The 15007-nt window shown below is 47.0% G+C and overlaps 1 protein-coding gene across 9 annotated transcripts in view; it reads left to right on the top strand.

Moving 5' to 3' along the window:
- Stx3 (syntaxin 3) overlaps positions 1–15007 on the top strand; it is a 54329-nt gene that overhangs the window by 18788 nt on the left and 20534 nt on the right. For 3 of the 9 annotated variants that reach the window (XM_023562613.2, XM_063228162.1, XM_063228169.1), the window contains exons 3-9: positions 1703–1802; positions 2822–2896; positions 4389–4456; positions 5845–5953; positions 6776–6849; positions 6995–7129; positions 9064–14716. In XM_023562613.2, the coding sequence (XP_023418381.1) occupies positions 1703–1802; positions 2822–2896; positions 4389–4456; positions 5845–5953; positions 6776–6849; positions 6995–7129; positions 9064–9351 (849 nt within the window). In that variant the 3' untranslated portion in view covers positions 9352–14716. Of the gene's footprint in view, positions 1–1702; positions 1803–2821; positions 2897–4388; positions 4457–5844; positions 5954–6775; positions 6850–6994; positions 7130–8854; positions 8966–9063; positions 14717–15007 lie in introns of those variants that run through there. The other 6 variants (XM_063228166.1, XM_063228167.1, XM_063228165.1 and 3 more) reach the window with 4 other exon arrangements.

A 15007-nucleotide genomic window follows, 5' to 3' on the forward strand; every position in this document is an offset into this window, starting at 1 on the left:
GCATTTGACCTGAGCTTGTTCAAGGTCATAAAACTGCTAAGAGGTGTAGCAGTACTTGAATCTGATCTGTCTGATCCTAACTTACTAAGTCCTGCTATCTGGTTTCTTGTATTCCTGATGATTCTTAGAGAATACATTTTATGAAGAGATGTATAATAAGAAAGCTTTGGGGATATTACTGGATGCAAATTTAGCATGGTGGCTGAGAAAGAAACAGTTTCAGATTTTTCCCATGGCCAGTGACATTTCTCCAGTACTCACTGTGTAAAAAGCACCTGGTAGGGAATGATGGTCAGACGATAGAGAACGAAGGCAGAGAGACTCTGTGAACCATGACAGTAGCTATCTCTCAGAACATGAGCTGAACGCACATCCATCTCACACAGCTGAGCGCACCGGAACTTGGGAGAGGAGGTAGGCAGCCTTCCCCAGCGGTGGGTTTATATTTGCGAGGCCCAGAGGCTGGGGTTTGTGTCTCACAGATGCCTCGATTTTGCCTCTTCCTGCCGGATGGACTGGAATAAGTTCCCCTACCACTTTGAGTCTCAATTCTTTGTGTAAAGGAATGGTACTGACCCTCCAGATTTATTTGTGAAGGGTTAAGGATAGTGTCTGGTATGTATTCAATCAATTTTAGTTCATAAATACATGACTTTCAGCATACTGACAGCAAACTCCCCCCCCCCCCCGGCAACATATGAACAGTTCTTCAGCTTTAAATTTTTTTTTGAGACAAGTCCTTGCTATGCAGTTCAGGCTGGTCTTTAGCTCACTTTGCAGCCCATGTTCTTTTTCCTGAGCTTCCCAAGTGGATTAGAGGCATGTGCCACACCTGGCTCTTTTGAGGTTTTAGATTGGGCACCTCAGTTTGTTATTAGTGAGTGCCTGGCTGCTTGCAGGGTTTCTGTTAAGAGTGGCAGGGCTGTGGATGCTCACTCTGGGAGGAGCTGGGTAGGCACTATGGGCACTAAAGTCTCTTCTCTCTGTGCCTCCCCTGTATCTCTGCTACCGCTGCAGTGTGGCAGTGATGCTAGGAGAGGAGGCTGCACTCAATACTAATGCTGCAGTGCCCGACTGTGTAGTGAAATGCTGCTGGAAATACTTCTTGACCCTCCTGCCCTTAAAGTCAGGAACTTTAATGTGTGCAGAAATGGTCCCTGGCTTCAGCTTCTGCAGGAGTCCCTGGACATGTGTTCAGGAGAAGTGTGGCTGCATCCTGAGATGGCACTGCACGGTGTCTTTCTTTCTACTTTCATCTCTTTCACTGGTTTTTCCTCCTCTTCCTCTCATTCTTTGATTTTCAAGGCTTATTTTCTTCCCTGTCACTTCTTTCCTTCTTTCTTTTGCCTCTCTGTCCACCCTCACTCTTCTCTGTCCTCTTGTGTTGGGGCTGAAGGATCTGCCTGCTAGGGTTTGCTGGCACCTCCTCTCTACTGATTCCTCAGGGGTTTCTTGGTTTTCCTCACTGTGGTCTGATCCCCCATCCCCAAGCAGGGTGGGTGAATGTGTTCTGCTTGGTGTGTGTGGGGGGGTCCTGTAACTGCTCTGTTGAGATTAACTGGACTGTGGAAAGGGTGCTCACTGGGCAACTGAGGACATGTTAGCCCTCATCTTCCACAATGCCAGAAGGTGCGTCGCTGTGCTGAACAGTGGACATATTCTTCCTCTCCGATGATAAGGATTATTGACCTTCTGGTTTCAGATTGAGGAAACTCGGCTCAACATTGACAAGATCTCAGAGCATGTGGAGGAGGCGAAGAAACTGTACAGTATCATTCTCTCTGCGCCCATTCCAGAGCCCAGTGAGTGCTTGCTCAGTGGAGTTGCCCAGCGATGATGACTTTTAACCTGGGGGCAGAGCCAGGCTTGTGATCTTTGTGGTGTGTGGGGCAGGGGAGTGTACACAGCAACTTGTGCTAATGGTGATGGCATGTCACCTCCCTGCCACTGTCAGTTATTCTGTTCATGGCATACTCTGTTCACATGGACAGGCTTTATTCTGCTCCTCCTGCCTAGGATACCAGTGCCTAAGTCTCTTCTGCTGCCTGCTTGACCCTGAGTCCTTGGATCCTCCCAGGCTGTGCTCAGGGCCCTTGTAACTGCCCAGTGCACACCTTGACCACAGCTTGAACTTGGCTCTACATTGCATGCTTCTACTGCTGATTTATTTTCCCCTCAGCCCCACTAAACCAGAATACCTTGATACAAAGTCTGTATTTTCTTCACAATTCTTTAGTTTCTAGCTCCATTCTGTTGAAGGATTTTTTTTTTTTTTTTTGTACCGGGGATTGAACTCATGACCGCCTACTTCCAAGGCAGGCACTTATGCCACTGAGCTAAATCCCTGGTCAGAAGGATTGCTTTTAAATGGATCGAAGCAAATACTTTATCTTGTGCCAAACACTCCAGGATGGGTTTGGGGAGAATGTAGGTGTATCACAAATACTTGCTTCAGTTCAAAGTTGAAAAGCCTTGGAACCGTGAATGAGTCCATAGCACTTTTTTCCTACCCTCCGAGATGAAGCTTTCAATGGTAAAACAGTTTCCTCTAAAAGGAAGGCTCTGGAAACTTTATTTATATCTGGAAATTACCTAGGAAGATTTATTAAAAAGGCAGATTTAGGGCTCCAAACTTCCAGGTCTGGGATTGGGTGTCTGGAACATGCCTTTTACAAATAGGCTGTCTGAGATTCCAGGGTAGATTCTGGGGAACAGGCACTGCCATGGGCCAGATCCTGGGGACAGTGCCTGTCCTCTGTTGACTGAGGTAATTTGCAAAGCAGTCCTATCTTCTCTGATTTTATCTCTTTTGTTTACCCAGAAACTAAGGATGACCTGGAACAGCTCACCTCGGAGATCAAGAAAAGGGCCAACAATGTCAGGAACAAACTCAAGAGTAAGAAGGGGGCTTCCCCTCCCCACTGCAGCCCCCCTGTCCACTTCCTCTGACCTGACTTAATCAAAGCCATGGCACTTCTTCCTCCATGTGGTTTGGGCACTGTCCCTGAAATGGCTTGTTGCAGAAGTTTACCTTCTCAGAATCCTGACCATAGTTGAAAAAGTCTAGCATTGAAGTTAGGAGATGTGAGTTCAAACCTTTCAGCTACTGGCTTGGTCCCTTGGCTTAGTCTCTCAGGTTTCTCTTGCTGGTCCTGTTTTCCTGGCATCTACATTTGATGGGATGGTGATTTTGAGATCTGTAGTTGCAGGGTCTGTGACACAGTCTGCAGATTGTCTTTGCAGCCTAGGCATTTCGTGGTGGGCACCTTCCCATTCCTACCCTTTTGTCCTCTGAGAACTTACTTTGGTGAAGCTGTTGTCACAGATTTGGTTCTCAGGGATTCAGAAGGTTTGCTTAGTTCCATGGATACTGTGTTTTTTTTTTGAACCTTTGGGCTGGAACACAGGGCCTTCACACTTAGCTACTTCTCCTCTCCCCAGATTTCCTTAAACTTTTTTAAATTTTGAGAAAGTCTTGCTAAATTGCTTATGCTGGGGTCACCTCCCAGTTCTGCCTGGAGCGTGGTGGGATTATTGGTTGCACCACAAACCCTAGTCAGCCTGGATCCGTGCTGAAAGGAATTAATGAGTGTGCACTGAGGTCAGAGGGGAAGGTGGTTTTGCTGAGCCTCATCTGTCATTTATCACCAACCCCGTGTGGACAGGGTTGTTCCTGGCAGCTCCTTATAGTGACGTGCAGCGGAGCGCGGCTGTTGGGAGCACTGTGCTCCCCATTATGGGTCTTCAGCTGACCTCCCTGCTGGTATCTATGGAAGGCACAGGTGGGGATTCCTGGATGTGAGAATCCAAAGTGTTCTGAATCTGATGCCGGAGGCAGAAAATGGTCCACCGTGACCGCATGTGACAGATTTCAGTTAAAAAACAGGAGCGATAAGAAATATGGTATAAATGTAGCTTAAGGTTATGTTTATATGTGAATATAAGACATATTTGGTGTCCTGTCCCCAAGATATGTCAGGTCCATGCAGATATTCTAAAACCTGAAAAAAATCCCTGTGAAATGCTTCTGGCCTCCTCACATATTCAGGTGAGATCACTTGGCGTGTACAGCTACTTATCCCGTCGTATAGACGGGAGAACCGATACACTGAGGGACTGTGTGCTTTCTCAAGGTCACACACCTATTCAGTGGCACAGCAAGGATGTGGGTATAAGTCTCCTGGAGACCAGGACCACTCTCTTCATCCCTACTGTGAGACTTGGGAGTAAACAGCAGAGGTGGAGAAGAGTGAGACAGTGGCTCCATGAGCTGGCCTTGGAGGTTGCGCCTACCTGTTGTTCTGTCACCTGGGTTCTACCTGTGTGGAACAGTGTTTCTTGAGAGGAACAGCAGATGTGCTGCTACAGTTACCTTCCTCTCCCTCCAGGCATGGAGAGGCACATTGAAGAAGATGAGGTCCGATCGTCAGCTGACCTTCGGATCCGGAAATCCCAGGTAAGTTGATCCTGGGTCTAGCAGTCATCTCCAGTCCTTTAATATTTTTTTCAGCTTCCTGTCTCCCCCCCCCCCTGCTTCCTTCCCTTCTTAATTGGAATTCAGCTTGAAGAACTAGTAAAGGGGAAGTGTCCAGACAGAAGCAGGGTCAGGGCTGGGCTTTGCCCTTTGACCCTCCTTTCTCGCTCTCCTTCTTTGAGGCATCCTCGATTACCTCCTGAGCCTCTCTAGAGCACAGCTTTGTGTGTGCTTATCTTCACTCCGCTGTCCACTCCTCATCTATTTTTGGTGGCATGAGGACTGAACCCAGGGCCTTGTGTAGTCTCCTCCTTTTATGGGCAAGGAAATTGATGTCTTGTTAGTCTTACGTTGCCCGGGGAATAAAGCACTTTAGAGATCATCACAGCTGGGACCCCTGACCGTAGAGAAGTAATGTGACATCCAGGTAGGACAGGAAACTACTACCAATGGGCCAGCATAACAGAGTTATAAGACATAAGACATAAACTGATGGAATCCTTTGCATTCAACAATCTTGAGGGGAACTAGGGGTGACCAGAATGCCTGTGTGGACAGGCTTGGGCAGTGGGGTTTCCCCCTTACTCATGCATGTGTGTAGGCAGCAGCAGTGGTGGGGATCCAGTAACAAGAAGAGGACAGCATGTCTGGAGAAAGGTTTGTTGAGGTGCAGCCATGTTGAGGGGCAATGGAATATTCAGAGGCCTCTGGATACCTGTTTGGGAGACTGGATCTGATCCAATAGCCTGTTTCAGGACATTCTGGTGGGTCTACTTTGAAAGCTGGATATGAGTGGGAAAAAGACAGGAAGTTGTAGGTCTCTAAGTTTTGCACAAATTTGCAAAAGTTTGCTCTGAATTTTCATGTCAGGGTGGGTCTGGAAGAAGTACAGATGTTGCTTTTTGTGAAGAAGAAATGACTATGGTGGGGATGTAGGCAGAGAGTGCAAGGTATTATGAAACTTTGGGTTAGGCATCCAGGCCTGTTGAGAGAGTATAACTGCTTGTTAGCAAGAAAAGTTGGGAGGCTCAGTGAGAATCTAGGGGGTGTTTGCCAGACATGATAGGTGAGCATGGAGATGCTAGCTTAGAAAGCAAGCCGGGGCAGAAAACCACTGCTAGTGCAAGTAGGTTCACAGTTACCACAAGAGGTCAGCAAGGTAGGCAGAAATGCTGAAGCCATGTTTTGAAACTGGCAGTGGACTCTTCCAGAGGCACTAAAGACCATCTGCTAAGGAACCTCCTACTTCCAAACTCAGTGCTGCTGGAGACCAGGCCATGTGGGTTGGGGAAGGGGTTTTATGGCAGTCACAGACCTTCCTTTTCTTATCTCCCTGCGGTGGGCTTACTCACTTAATGTTGTTCCCATAGCACTCTGTCCTCTCCCGGAAGTTTGTGGAGGTGATGACCAAATACAACGAGGCGCAGGTGGACTTCCGTGAACGCAGCAAAGGGCGAATCCAGCGGCAGCTTGAAATTAGTATGTTTGAGATCTGGCATGTGCCGGTCCTCTGCTTGTTCTGCCATGTTGCTGTCCATCCCTAGATGGGAGGCTCTGGGAGAAGCAGCAGCAGCACTGCTCATGGTCTCTGTGCCGTTTTGCCCTGAGCCTAGAGCAGGTGTGGCAACATCAGCACATCCTGAACGCTGTGTCTTAGGCTGGAGGGGCTCAAGGTCTGTCAGGCTTGAGTAACTTTATTCTGATGGGATGTGGCTATCGGGGAGACACTTGCTAAACACTTGGTCTCCTGTGGCTTTGCTACATTTCTACTGTGTTAGACAGCAAAGCATGTTTACAAAGTAAAAGGTGTGGAGCTAGTTGCTATGAGGAATAAGGAACCCAATAAAGCTGTGGCCTCTAGGAGTTTAATAATATGGAAGGCAGGCCCTGCAGGGCAGGTGTACTTCCGTGGGAGGGATGTGATGTGAACAAGGGTGCAGTTAAGAAAGAACAAGTATGTTTGGGAGGTCCTGGGGAGAGGGTGTTTGCAGTTGCAGGTCAGGCCCCTGTGGGCTGAGGGAGGGTGTGCCCGTGAACAGTGCTGCGTTATGAAGGGCCCATCTCCTGGGAGGACCACGTGGGGCCAGAAAGTAGTCTGAGCCGGGAGACAATGGAATGTGTAGTAGGCACTTCAGGAAGGGAACTCCTGACATTGTTAGGAAAAGGAATCTGGAGGCCATGGGGAGTGTGTGTGGGTTCTGGTCCTTATGGTTAAGCCTCTTATTTCTGGTTTCTGAGGAGCTGTTAAAGTGGGGTGTGCTTTGAACTTGTGTTTGATATTCCACTTCTTTTGTTAACAAGCTGGCAAAAAGACTACAGATGAGGAGCTGGAGGAGATGCTGGAGAGTGGCAATCCTGCCATCTTTACTTCAGGGGTGAGTGACTGAGCCCTTTGCAGGCACAGGAGAGTGGCAACATGGAGGTGGGCAACTGGAGTTCAGCAGGAGCGTGTTGGGGCTGTGCAGAGGCAGCCATTGCTGCAGTGGTGCCAGCATCCCACGTGCGTGTGCTCGATCGTAGATCATCGACTCCCAGATTTCCAAACAAGCCCTCAGTGAGATTGAGGGTCGGCATAAGGACATCGTGAGGCTGGAGAGCAGCATCAAGGAGCTGCATGACATGTTCATGGACATCGCCATGCTGGTGGAGAACCAGGTGAGTGGCAGGGTGAGAGGAAGTCCCTGCTTCTCCCAAGGGCTGTGGGACTGTAGGCGAGGTGGGGTGGGAACAGCAAGTTCAGCCCCTACCTGTGCCTATGCCGACCCTGCGGTGTCCTGCCCTGTCAGTCCGGCCTGTGGCAAGCAGTCTTTTCTGATTCATACCATTTTCATGCATTGTGTAATATCTTGTCCACTCAGCCTGAGGATCGATTTATTCCTTCCTTTTTAATTTTTAAAAATTTATATTCGAGTTCTTAATGATGTCTTAACATAGACTTCTGATATGAACCATTTCATTGTTGACACTGAAAACCTATAATCTTTTCTTGGTTCGAGGTGAAAATGTAGTACAACTTCAAATGGAGGTCTTAGGGCTGGGGATACAGCTCAGAGGCACAGTGCCTGCCTGGCAAGTGCAAGGTCGTGAGTTCAAGTCCTAGTAAAAACAAACAAACAAACAAAAAAAAAAAAAAAACAAAAGATTTTTAAAAATGCTTTTTCTTCTTGTGTTTTCAAAACTTTCTGAAAACTTTTGCACTTTTTGCTAAGCAACAAGAACAGACATGAAAGAAATAGTCCAAGAATATTTACAGGTGGACTGGAAATACTCAGGTGCTTGGCAGGGTAGGTGTCCACCCAGCCCCTCATCCAGGGACTCCTTGCTGCCCATGGCCCTTGTCTTATGTAGTCAGGTGGCTCCAATTTCTCACAGGGCCACGGGGCCATACGGAGGTTCCATGTTCACAGGCGCCTTGGCTGCACTGCCACCTGAGTAGGATGTAAACTGCCCCCTTCATAGATAGGCTAGGCACTGCGTGATGGGTGTGTCTCTGCTGTGGGGTGTGGTGTCTTCCTCACCCCTTTTCTGCCCTTGAGACCATTTCTCAAGTCCCTCCATCCCGAATCTTCTTTTCTCCCTCACACTGCCTTGCCGAGGAACTGGTTTGGAATTCAAGTGATGGTAAGTCCCTAGCTGTTTATAGAGGGCTGATCTGTGAGGGTGTTAGATCCAGGAGGGTTGCAGGAGTGAGGGGAGTTCCCATCTTCAGCTGCCTGCATGTTAACAGCAGTGACCAAGCTTCCCTGTCAAGAGTAACAGCTGGAGAATGGGGGGATCCTTCTTAGGAGTCCATTGTCTATGTAGGAAGATAACCCAGATCACCTAAGTAACCTCATATATGTCATTTATGGGTCCTGGGAACTTCTCTTGAAGAAAACATATGTTCCCAGCCTCTACACTCACTGGAAACCTGCTATGTGCTATGTACTATTCTATAGTAGTGGCTAAAAACCTCATGAGGGCTAAGTGACCTTGGTTCAGTCCTGAGTGACCTGGAAGAGGCTTGGATCCTGATTATGCTCAAACAGCAGCAGCAGCAACAGCAACAACAAAAACACAAATCCCAGGATACTATTTTTGCCCATCCCCCTATGCTTAAGTTTAAAAAAAGGTGGGATGGGTCCCTGAGAATACATTCACACGTAGTCACCAGGCTTCTGGCCAGTCCAATGCAGATGCCTATTCAGTAGGGCTGGGCATGGAATGGTAACTAAGTGAACATTCCTGACTCCTGACCTCCAAGCCTGGGAACTGCAGGCTGCTTCACGGGAAGAGTGTGTGGGTGCCCCCCAGGTCCTCAGTTGCTTCTCTGGGCACTGATTGTTAGCTCAGGCTGCACTGGTGGGCTTATTGGGTGTGACTCATCTCTGTTCTTTGCAGGGTGAGATGTTAGATAACATAGAACTGAATGTCCTGCACACAGTTGACCATGTGGAGAAGGCACAAGAAGAAACTAAAAAAGCTGTAAAATACCAGAGTCAGGCCCGGAAGGTGAGGTTTTCCTGCTGTCTGCAGAGGCCAGAGTCCATGCTGTTTGTTGTCTCTATCTCTCTGTTTCCACTGCCGCTGCCACTTGCACCTTGATAAAGGGGGCCATGATTGATCGTATTGAGAACAACATGGACCAGTCAGTGGGCTTCGTGGAGCGGGCTGTCGCAGATACCAAAAAGGCAGTCAAGTATCAGAGTGAAGCTCGGAGGGTGAGCGCCATAGTCTTAGTTGGCCTGACCTGCTTCTTCCTCTGGTCACCCCATCCGTGTCTCTGGGCCCACACCTTCCTCCTTGTAGCCTCACCTGAAGTCTTTCCTGGAGTCCGTCCACCTACCCTTCCCCCCAGGCTGTCCTGCATGGATCTGGCTCACATGCTTTCCACATGAGAAATGCAGCCGTGTAGGACAGATACAGAGCCAGGGGTTGCTGCTCATCCAGCCAGCCACTCGTAAGCCTTGCAGGTGGCACGTGTGGCTCCTGTTCTTCAGACTCCTCCTTTTTGTGGTTTCTCCTGCACTGGCCCAGGCATCTTTTTCTCTGTCTTGTTTGTAGCACTGTGCTAACAGCTACGGAAATAGTGCATTTGGGGAGCAGCTATTGTTTCCTACTTTCAGATAAAACAGCTGAGGGCTGGAGGCTAAGGAGCCGCCTCAGTCCACCTAGTAGCAGAGCTGAGATCCAAATACAGACCCTAATGGTGTTCTCGCAGCACTGCTGTCTGTGTTTATGGTGCACTTGCTGCTCAAGGACACTGAGCTTCTCTGCTCATGGACTGTGGTGTCCAGCTCTTGTGGCATCTGTCTTGTCCTGTTCTTATCTGCTTATTTCTCTCAGGCTCTGAGACTTTTGTTCTTTATCTTCCACCTGTCGTGTATGCAGGCATTTAGGGAGGTGGGGAGTCATTTTATACCACAAATCTGTGCTGGGCCATACTTCCTGGTACCCATTCAGTACTTGAGGTTTGACAGGCACAGGTGGGCTTGAGGGAAGAGATGAACAGAAGATGGAAATGAGGACTGTATAACATTTCCTCTTGAAGAGGAAAACTGTAACTTGGGCAGTTTCTGCTTATTTCTCTAGTAGTGGTCTACATCTGTCCATGTATGCAGGACCAGCTGAGGGCTGAGGAAAAACCCTGTATTTCAGTGTGCTGGCACTGCTAGCCAAGAAGTAACTTAAGAAATAAAATATCCTTAAAGAATGTCTTCATGTAGAAATAGAAGCTTCTCACTTGGAATGGTGAGACAGCTTCTATATGGAGGGGTTGAGTTTTTGACGTGTCACTATTCTGTAATAATTTGTTTTCACCTGTCTTATTTCTCCAGAAATTGATCATTATCATTGTGGTAGTAGTTGTGTTGCTGGGCATTATAGCGTTGATTATTGGAGTTTCCGTTCCGAAATGAGAGCAGCCTCTGGGCTGCTGCACTGAAATGTAAGTATGGCTGGTCTGGGCCTGGGGAGCGGCTTCTCTGAGGAAATAAGCCTGGGGTTTCAATCCAGCTGCTTTGTTTCAGGGACTATTTTTAGACACAACAAATATCCTGAAACTTGGGGGTTGTGAGCTTCTTCATATCCTTAAAATTCTCTTCTCAGGCTCCAGTGTGGAACACGGGTCAGGTCTCTGGCTCCTTCTTGTCCTGCACATTCTGTCACTGTTCTTTCTACTGTCATGTGTTTTGTTTGTCACCTTTCTTGGTGCACCTGACTCTCCTGCCAACGCAGTGAGGGTGGCAGCTAAGCGTAATCTCTTAGATCTGGGGGCTGTCTTCCGATCCTCAGAGGCTCTTGGAAATGCTGGGCTTTGCTTTCTATCTAAAGGGAGCTTTGAGTTAGGGTTGGGCCTTTAGAATTTTATTTGTGGCTAACTGGTTGGAATCTGAATGAGATCATAACATTTTTGAGCCGGGCCTAACAGTCTACTAAATACTGCAAACACACATCACTGAATGACAACACACTCATGGGTAGGTGGGGGCTTTCACAGAGAGAGCAGCTTAGTCTTGGTCTTTTCTATTTGAGAAAGGGTCTCATGATGTGGTTCAGGCTGGCTTGAACTCATGCTGATCCTCTCAGCCTCTGATCCTCCTGTCTCAGCCTCCACAGAGCCATGTGCCACCATGCCCAGCAAGGAAGAGTTTAGTCTTAAAGAGAAGTTAAATAACAGGGCCAGGTTCATACAGACAGTAGTTCACTTAGGGAAGTTCTTTACTACATCTTAGCTTCTCTTTGTAAAATAAAGAAGCCATTTGTCATTGTCTGTAGAGCCTAGAGAACCTCAGAGAATGGGGTTTTAAAATTTAAGCTAGTTTCTTTAAATTTTATTTAAAAAGATAGAGCTGACCACTGTCTCAGGTTTAATAGTGGTTGACATGACTACTTGACAAAATCATTATTGGGATTACTAAGACTTTTGTCACTTTTGAAATACTTTTTCCTGAATACAGCATGCACTGCTAAAAAAAAGCCTACAAATTTAAAAAAACACCCTAAATTAATTCTTAATATTATTGCTGATAATCTTGTGGCATTCACATACACAGTTTAGTTAGTTCAGACTGTATTATCTATAGTTTGTTCCCAGTTACAAAATCATAAGCATTATTCCACATCACTAAAATCTTAAAATGTAATTTTGAGCATGCAATTGTGGATGTACTCCCAAATATTTAATACTTCTTCAGTGTTGGAGTTTATTGTACTGCCTTAATAGTGTGACTAACCTTATGTAATATGTGTCTCCTTTTTCTCTTTATTATGAATTCATAGAAGTTGGGTTACGGAGATATCATACAAATATTCTGAAGTCCTGATACTTCCATGTTGATATCCACAGGGACTTTTTTCATCTTGTCTTATTTTCTTTCTTTTTCGTTCCTTCTTTTTGAGACAGGACCTCCCTTTGTAGTACAAGCTAGTCTCCAATTTACAGCAATCCCCCTGCCTCAGTCTCCTGAGTGTTGAGATTATAGGCGTGTGCCACCATGGCTGGCTCCTTTATTTTTGCCTAATATTTTTGTCTCTTCATCATCTTTCCATGTGATGGTAGGGTCTAGAAGTTTGGATTATTATTGAGTTGCTTTGAGAGAAAAGCACTTAACCATAGGCTCTTTTCCTTCTTTCTCTTCCTTTTTTTGGAGGGTGGGGGGGCATTTAGAAAGTACAGTTATTGAAGGCTTTTTGATTATTCAAATCTGAGTGTTATTCTGAGTTTCAACTATCTTTTTTTGGAAAAGATGTTAGAATAAAAAATGGTGTAATACTTGGTAGCTTTCCATATGGCTGGAACATATCTTGTAAATCATGGTGTTCTTCCAACATTCATCCCTCATTCTGGGAATTCTGAATGTAAATCAAAGAGACTCATATTTTTAGTTAACCCAATCTCTAAGATGCAGCTGAGTAGCCGAGATACTTGTCATAGTGCATCCTGTCCAAACCGATACTGCCCAGGTTCAGACTCCGTTACCCTGGGGTGTCCTTTGCACTAAGGGAAGGGAGGCAGTCACTTTAAACTCCCCACTGGTATGCCAGTCTTAGGGTACTATCTGCACTCCCAATTTAGACGGGATTGTCTTTGATTAGCTGGGTGTAGTGGTTATGCCTGTAATCCCAGCAGTGGGGAGGCTAAGTCAGGAGGATCGATGCAAGTTTGAGGCTAGCCTGAACTACACAGTGAGACTTTCAAACTGCCCCCCCCCCAAAAAAAAACACCCCCAAAAACTTACCCAAGCTTAAGGTGGAATAGCCATAATGTAACCTTGGAACTCTTCCATATTCTTTGCACTGTGCCTTTCTGCTTGCAAAGAGAAGGGTAGGTTCAAAGGGAAGACTGGACTGTCAGAAAGCCTCCTAATCTTGTATTCAAAGGAGGACATTGTCAGCCAGTGATTGTCCCCACGTAGGTCCCTGAATAAGTGTGTGGCAGCCTGTGCCACACGGGTGTGCAGAAGCCTGGAACTCTGGCCCTTTTCCTCTCCTGTGATTGATGGGGACCTGTGTTCTTCACATGGAATACTGACTCCTAATCCTGCCGCAGGTTCATCTGTGGTGTGGTGTGGTATTTACTCCACTGCTCTCCTTTTCACAGTTCTCTCTGCTCTTTCCTCTCTCTCCTATGTTTGTGGCTGAGGCTGACTTCTTCTGCTCTCCAATTCCCTCGTGAACACTGATGAGCTCCTCTCCCCACTTCTCTTAGAACCTGATTTCACTCCAGCCTGGCACAGCTGCCCTTGTCTTCAGATGGGAACAAAGTCCAAGTGGCCTTCCTGAGTGCAAGGGGGACCCATCCCTTTGTGTCCTGTAGCCTTCCTTGGACCCAACTCTGCAGCCCTGGAGGAACCTAATCTACTTGATGGCAACCACACATTCTCCTCAAAGCCGCCTCCCGCCCCAGCAACCGAAGCGCTTTTCTCTTGGACTGTCTCAGCTGCTCCAGCTTGCTCCCTTCCTGTGTCACACTGTGCCTTGTCCCTTGGGAAGTCCACGTGCGACTGTTCAGAGTGCTGTATGTTCTACCTCATGGAGTATTTTTTGTCCACAAATTGCAGTGTACTTTTTTAGGGGAGTATGTCTAACAAAGCAGAGGGACCTCTCTAGCTTCGGCAGCAGAAGGGCTTGAGTGGTCTTCAGCCTGACAAGATGCCACTTTTTAGACTGTTGTCCCTGTGTCTTGGAAGCAGGGGGGACCAGCAGATGCCATTTTGGTTTGGCAAGTTGACTGCTTTGAAATCAAGTGCTTAACAAGTTCAGTTTTGGGGCTAGGTTCCCCTTCCTGCGTTGTATTCTTTCATGTTTACTCAGAGGAACCAGGATGATTCAGTCATTTGAGGTTATCATTTGCAAAGGCAGCTGTGTGTGAGATTCATGTACCTATAGGTGTCTATCTGACAGGAAGCAGGAAGCGGGAGGTAAAAGATACTATGACATCACAAAAACCAACCAAACACAAAAAGCGACTTGAGGTAGACTAAAAACTAGGTGAGGAACCTCTGCTTTCCTTTCAGGACGAGGCTCTTTCCATGCTGTCTAGAAGCTTGTTTTCTGGATGAGCATTGGGAAATCCAATGAGCTCTCTGGAGTGAGGACTGAGTTGATCCCCGTAACATTTTTTCTGCATAGCAAATGGGAGGTGTAATGCTTGCACCTTTCTGCAGCTGCTACTTATTGTGAGGCTTGTCCAAAAGCCGTCCCACAGCAGGCTGGTACTAGTCACATGACCTTCGGGATGGCCTGTCTCTGAGGCTGGGTCAGCTGAGACAGGCCAGAAATTGGAGTGGCTCTTCTGCTCTGGATTAGTGAAATTCACAGCTTCTTTGTTTCCTCTGGTTCTTATCACAGAGGAAGCAAGAGCCAGGAAGTCTTGCAGTGATTGCTGACCCAGTGGTGGGCCCTTTAGGTCCCTGCTGGTCTCATCAGTCTTCCTGATTGAGTTGCAAGCTCTAGGACAGGGTGAGTACTGCCTGTTAGCTTCCTTTGCAAAAGTTCCTCATTCCCAGCACTCAGATAAGAGCCACAAGCATGCCCCCTTCTACAGGTCATGACGTCTGATAGGGACTGGCTTCACAGTGGGTGGCATCTGTGAGGGAGATGAACTCTAATCCCAGGCCTTGGCTTCCTTCTGGAGACAGACCTGGTGCTTAAACCTTGGAATGCAACATGTGAAGGGCATTTCTTGTTTGTATTTTTTAATGTAAATTTGATTATTTTATTGCTAATTTAAAAATAAATGACTTTATATTGATTGTGAAATGGTTCTACCTTCCTGCAAAGCACAGAGTAATTTGGTGCCACTCTGCGGTGATTTTTGTTCCGGTTTTGGAATAGATGTAAACCCTTCCTCAATGATGGTTGAGAAGTTCAACTTTTTGCCAATGGCTTAATTTCCCAAATGTGTATTTGCGTTTGAACTGAGGGACTGCCTCTGAGGGAGTTTGGAAGTGAAGGTCTGTGATGCTGCCTGCTGGAAGGTAAGGCAGAATAGTGTCCTGGCTGGCCAGTTGGCCAGCCATGTTGATCTTACTTTTGGATCTTTTGCCTGGA

Source organism: Cavia porcellus, unplaced genomic scaffold (genome assembly GCF_034190915.1).
Source record: "Cavia porcellus strain 051 isolate PalLab524CR breed Dunkin Hartley unplaced genomic scaffold, mCavPor4.1 scaffold_17, whole genome shotgun sequence".
NCBI classification, from domain to species: Eukaryota; Metazoa; Chordata; class Mammalia; order Rodentia; family Caviidae; genus Cavia; species Cavia porcellus.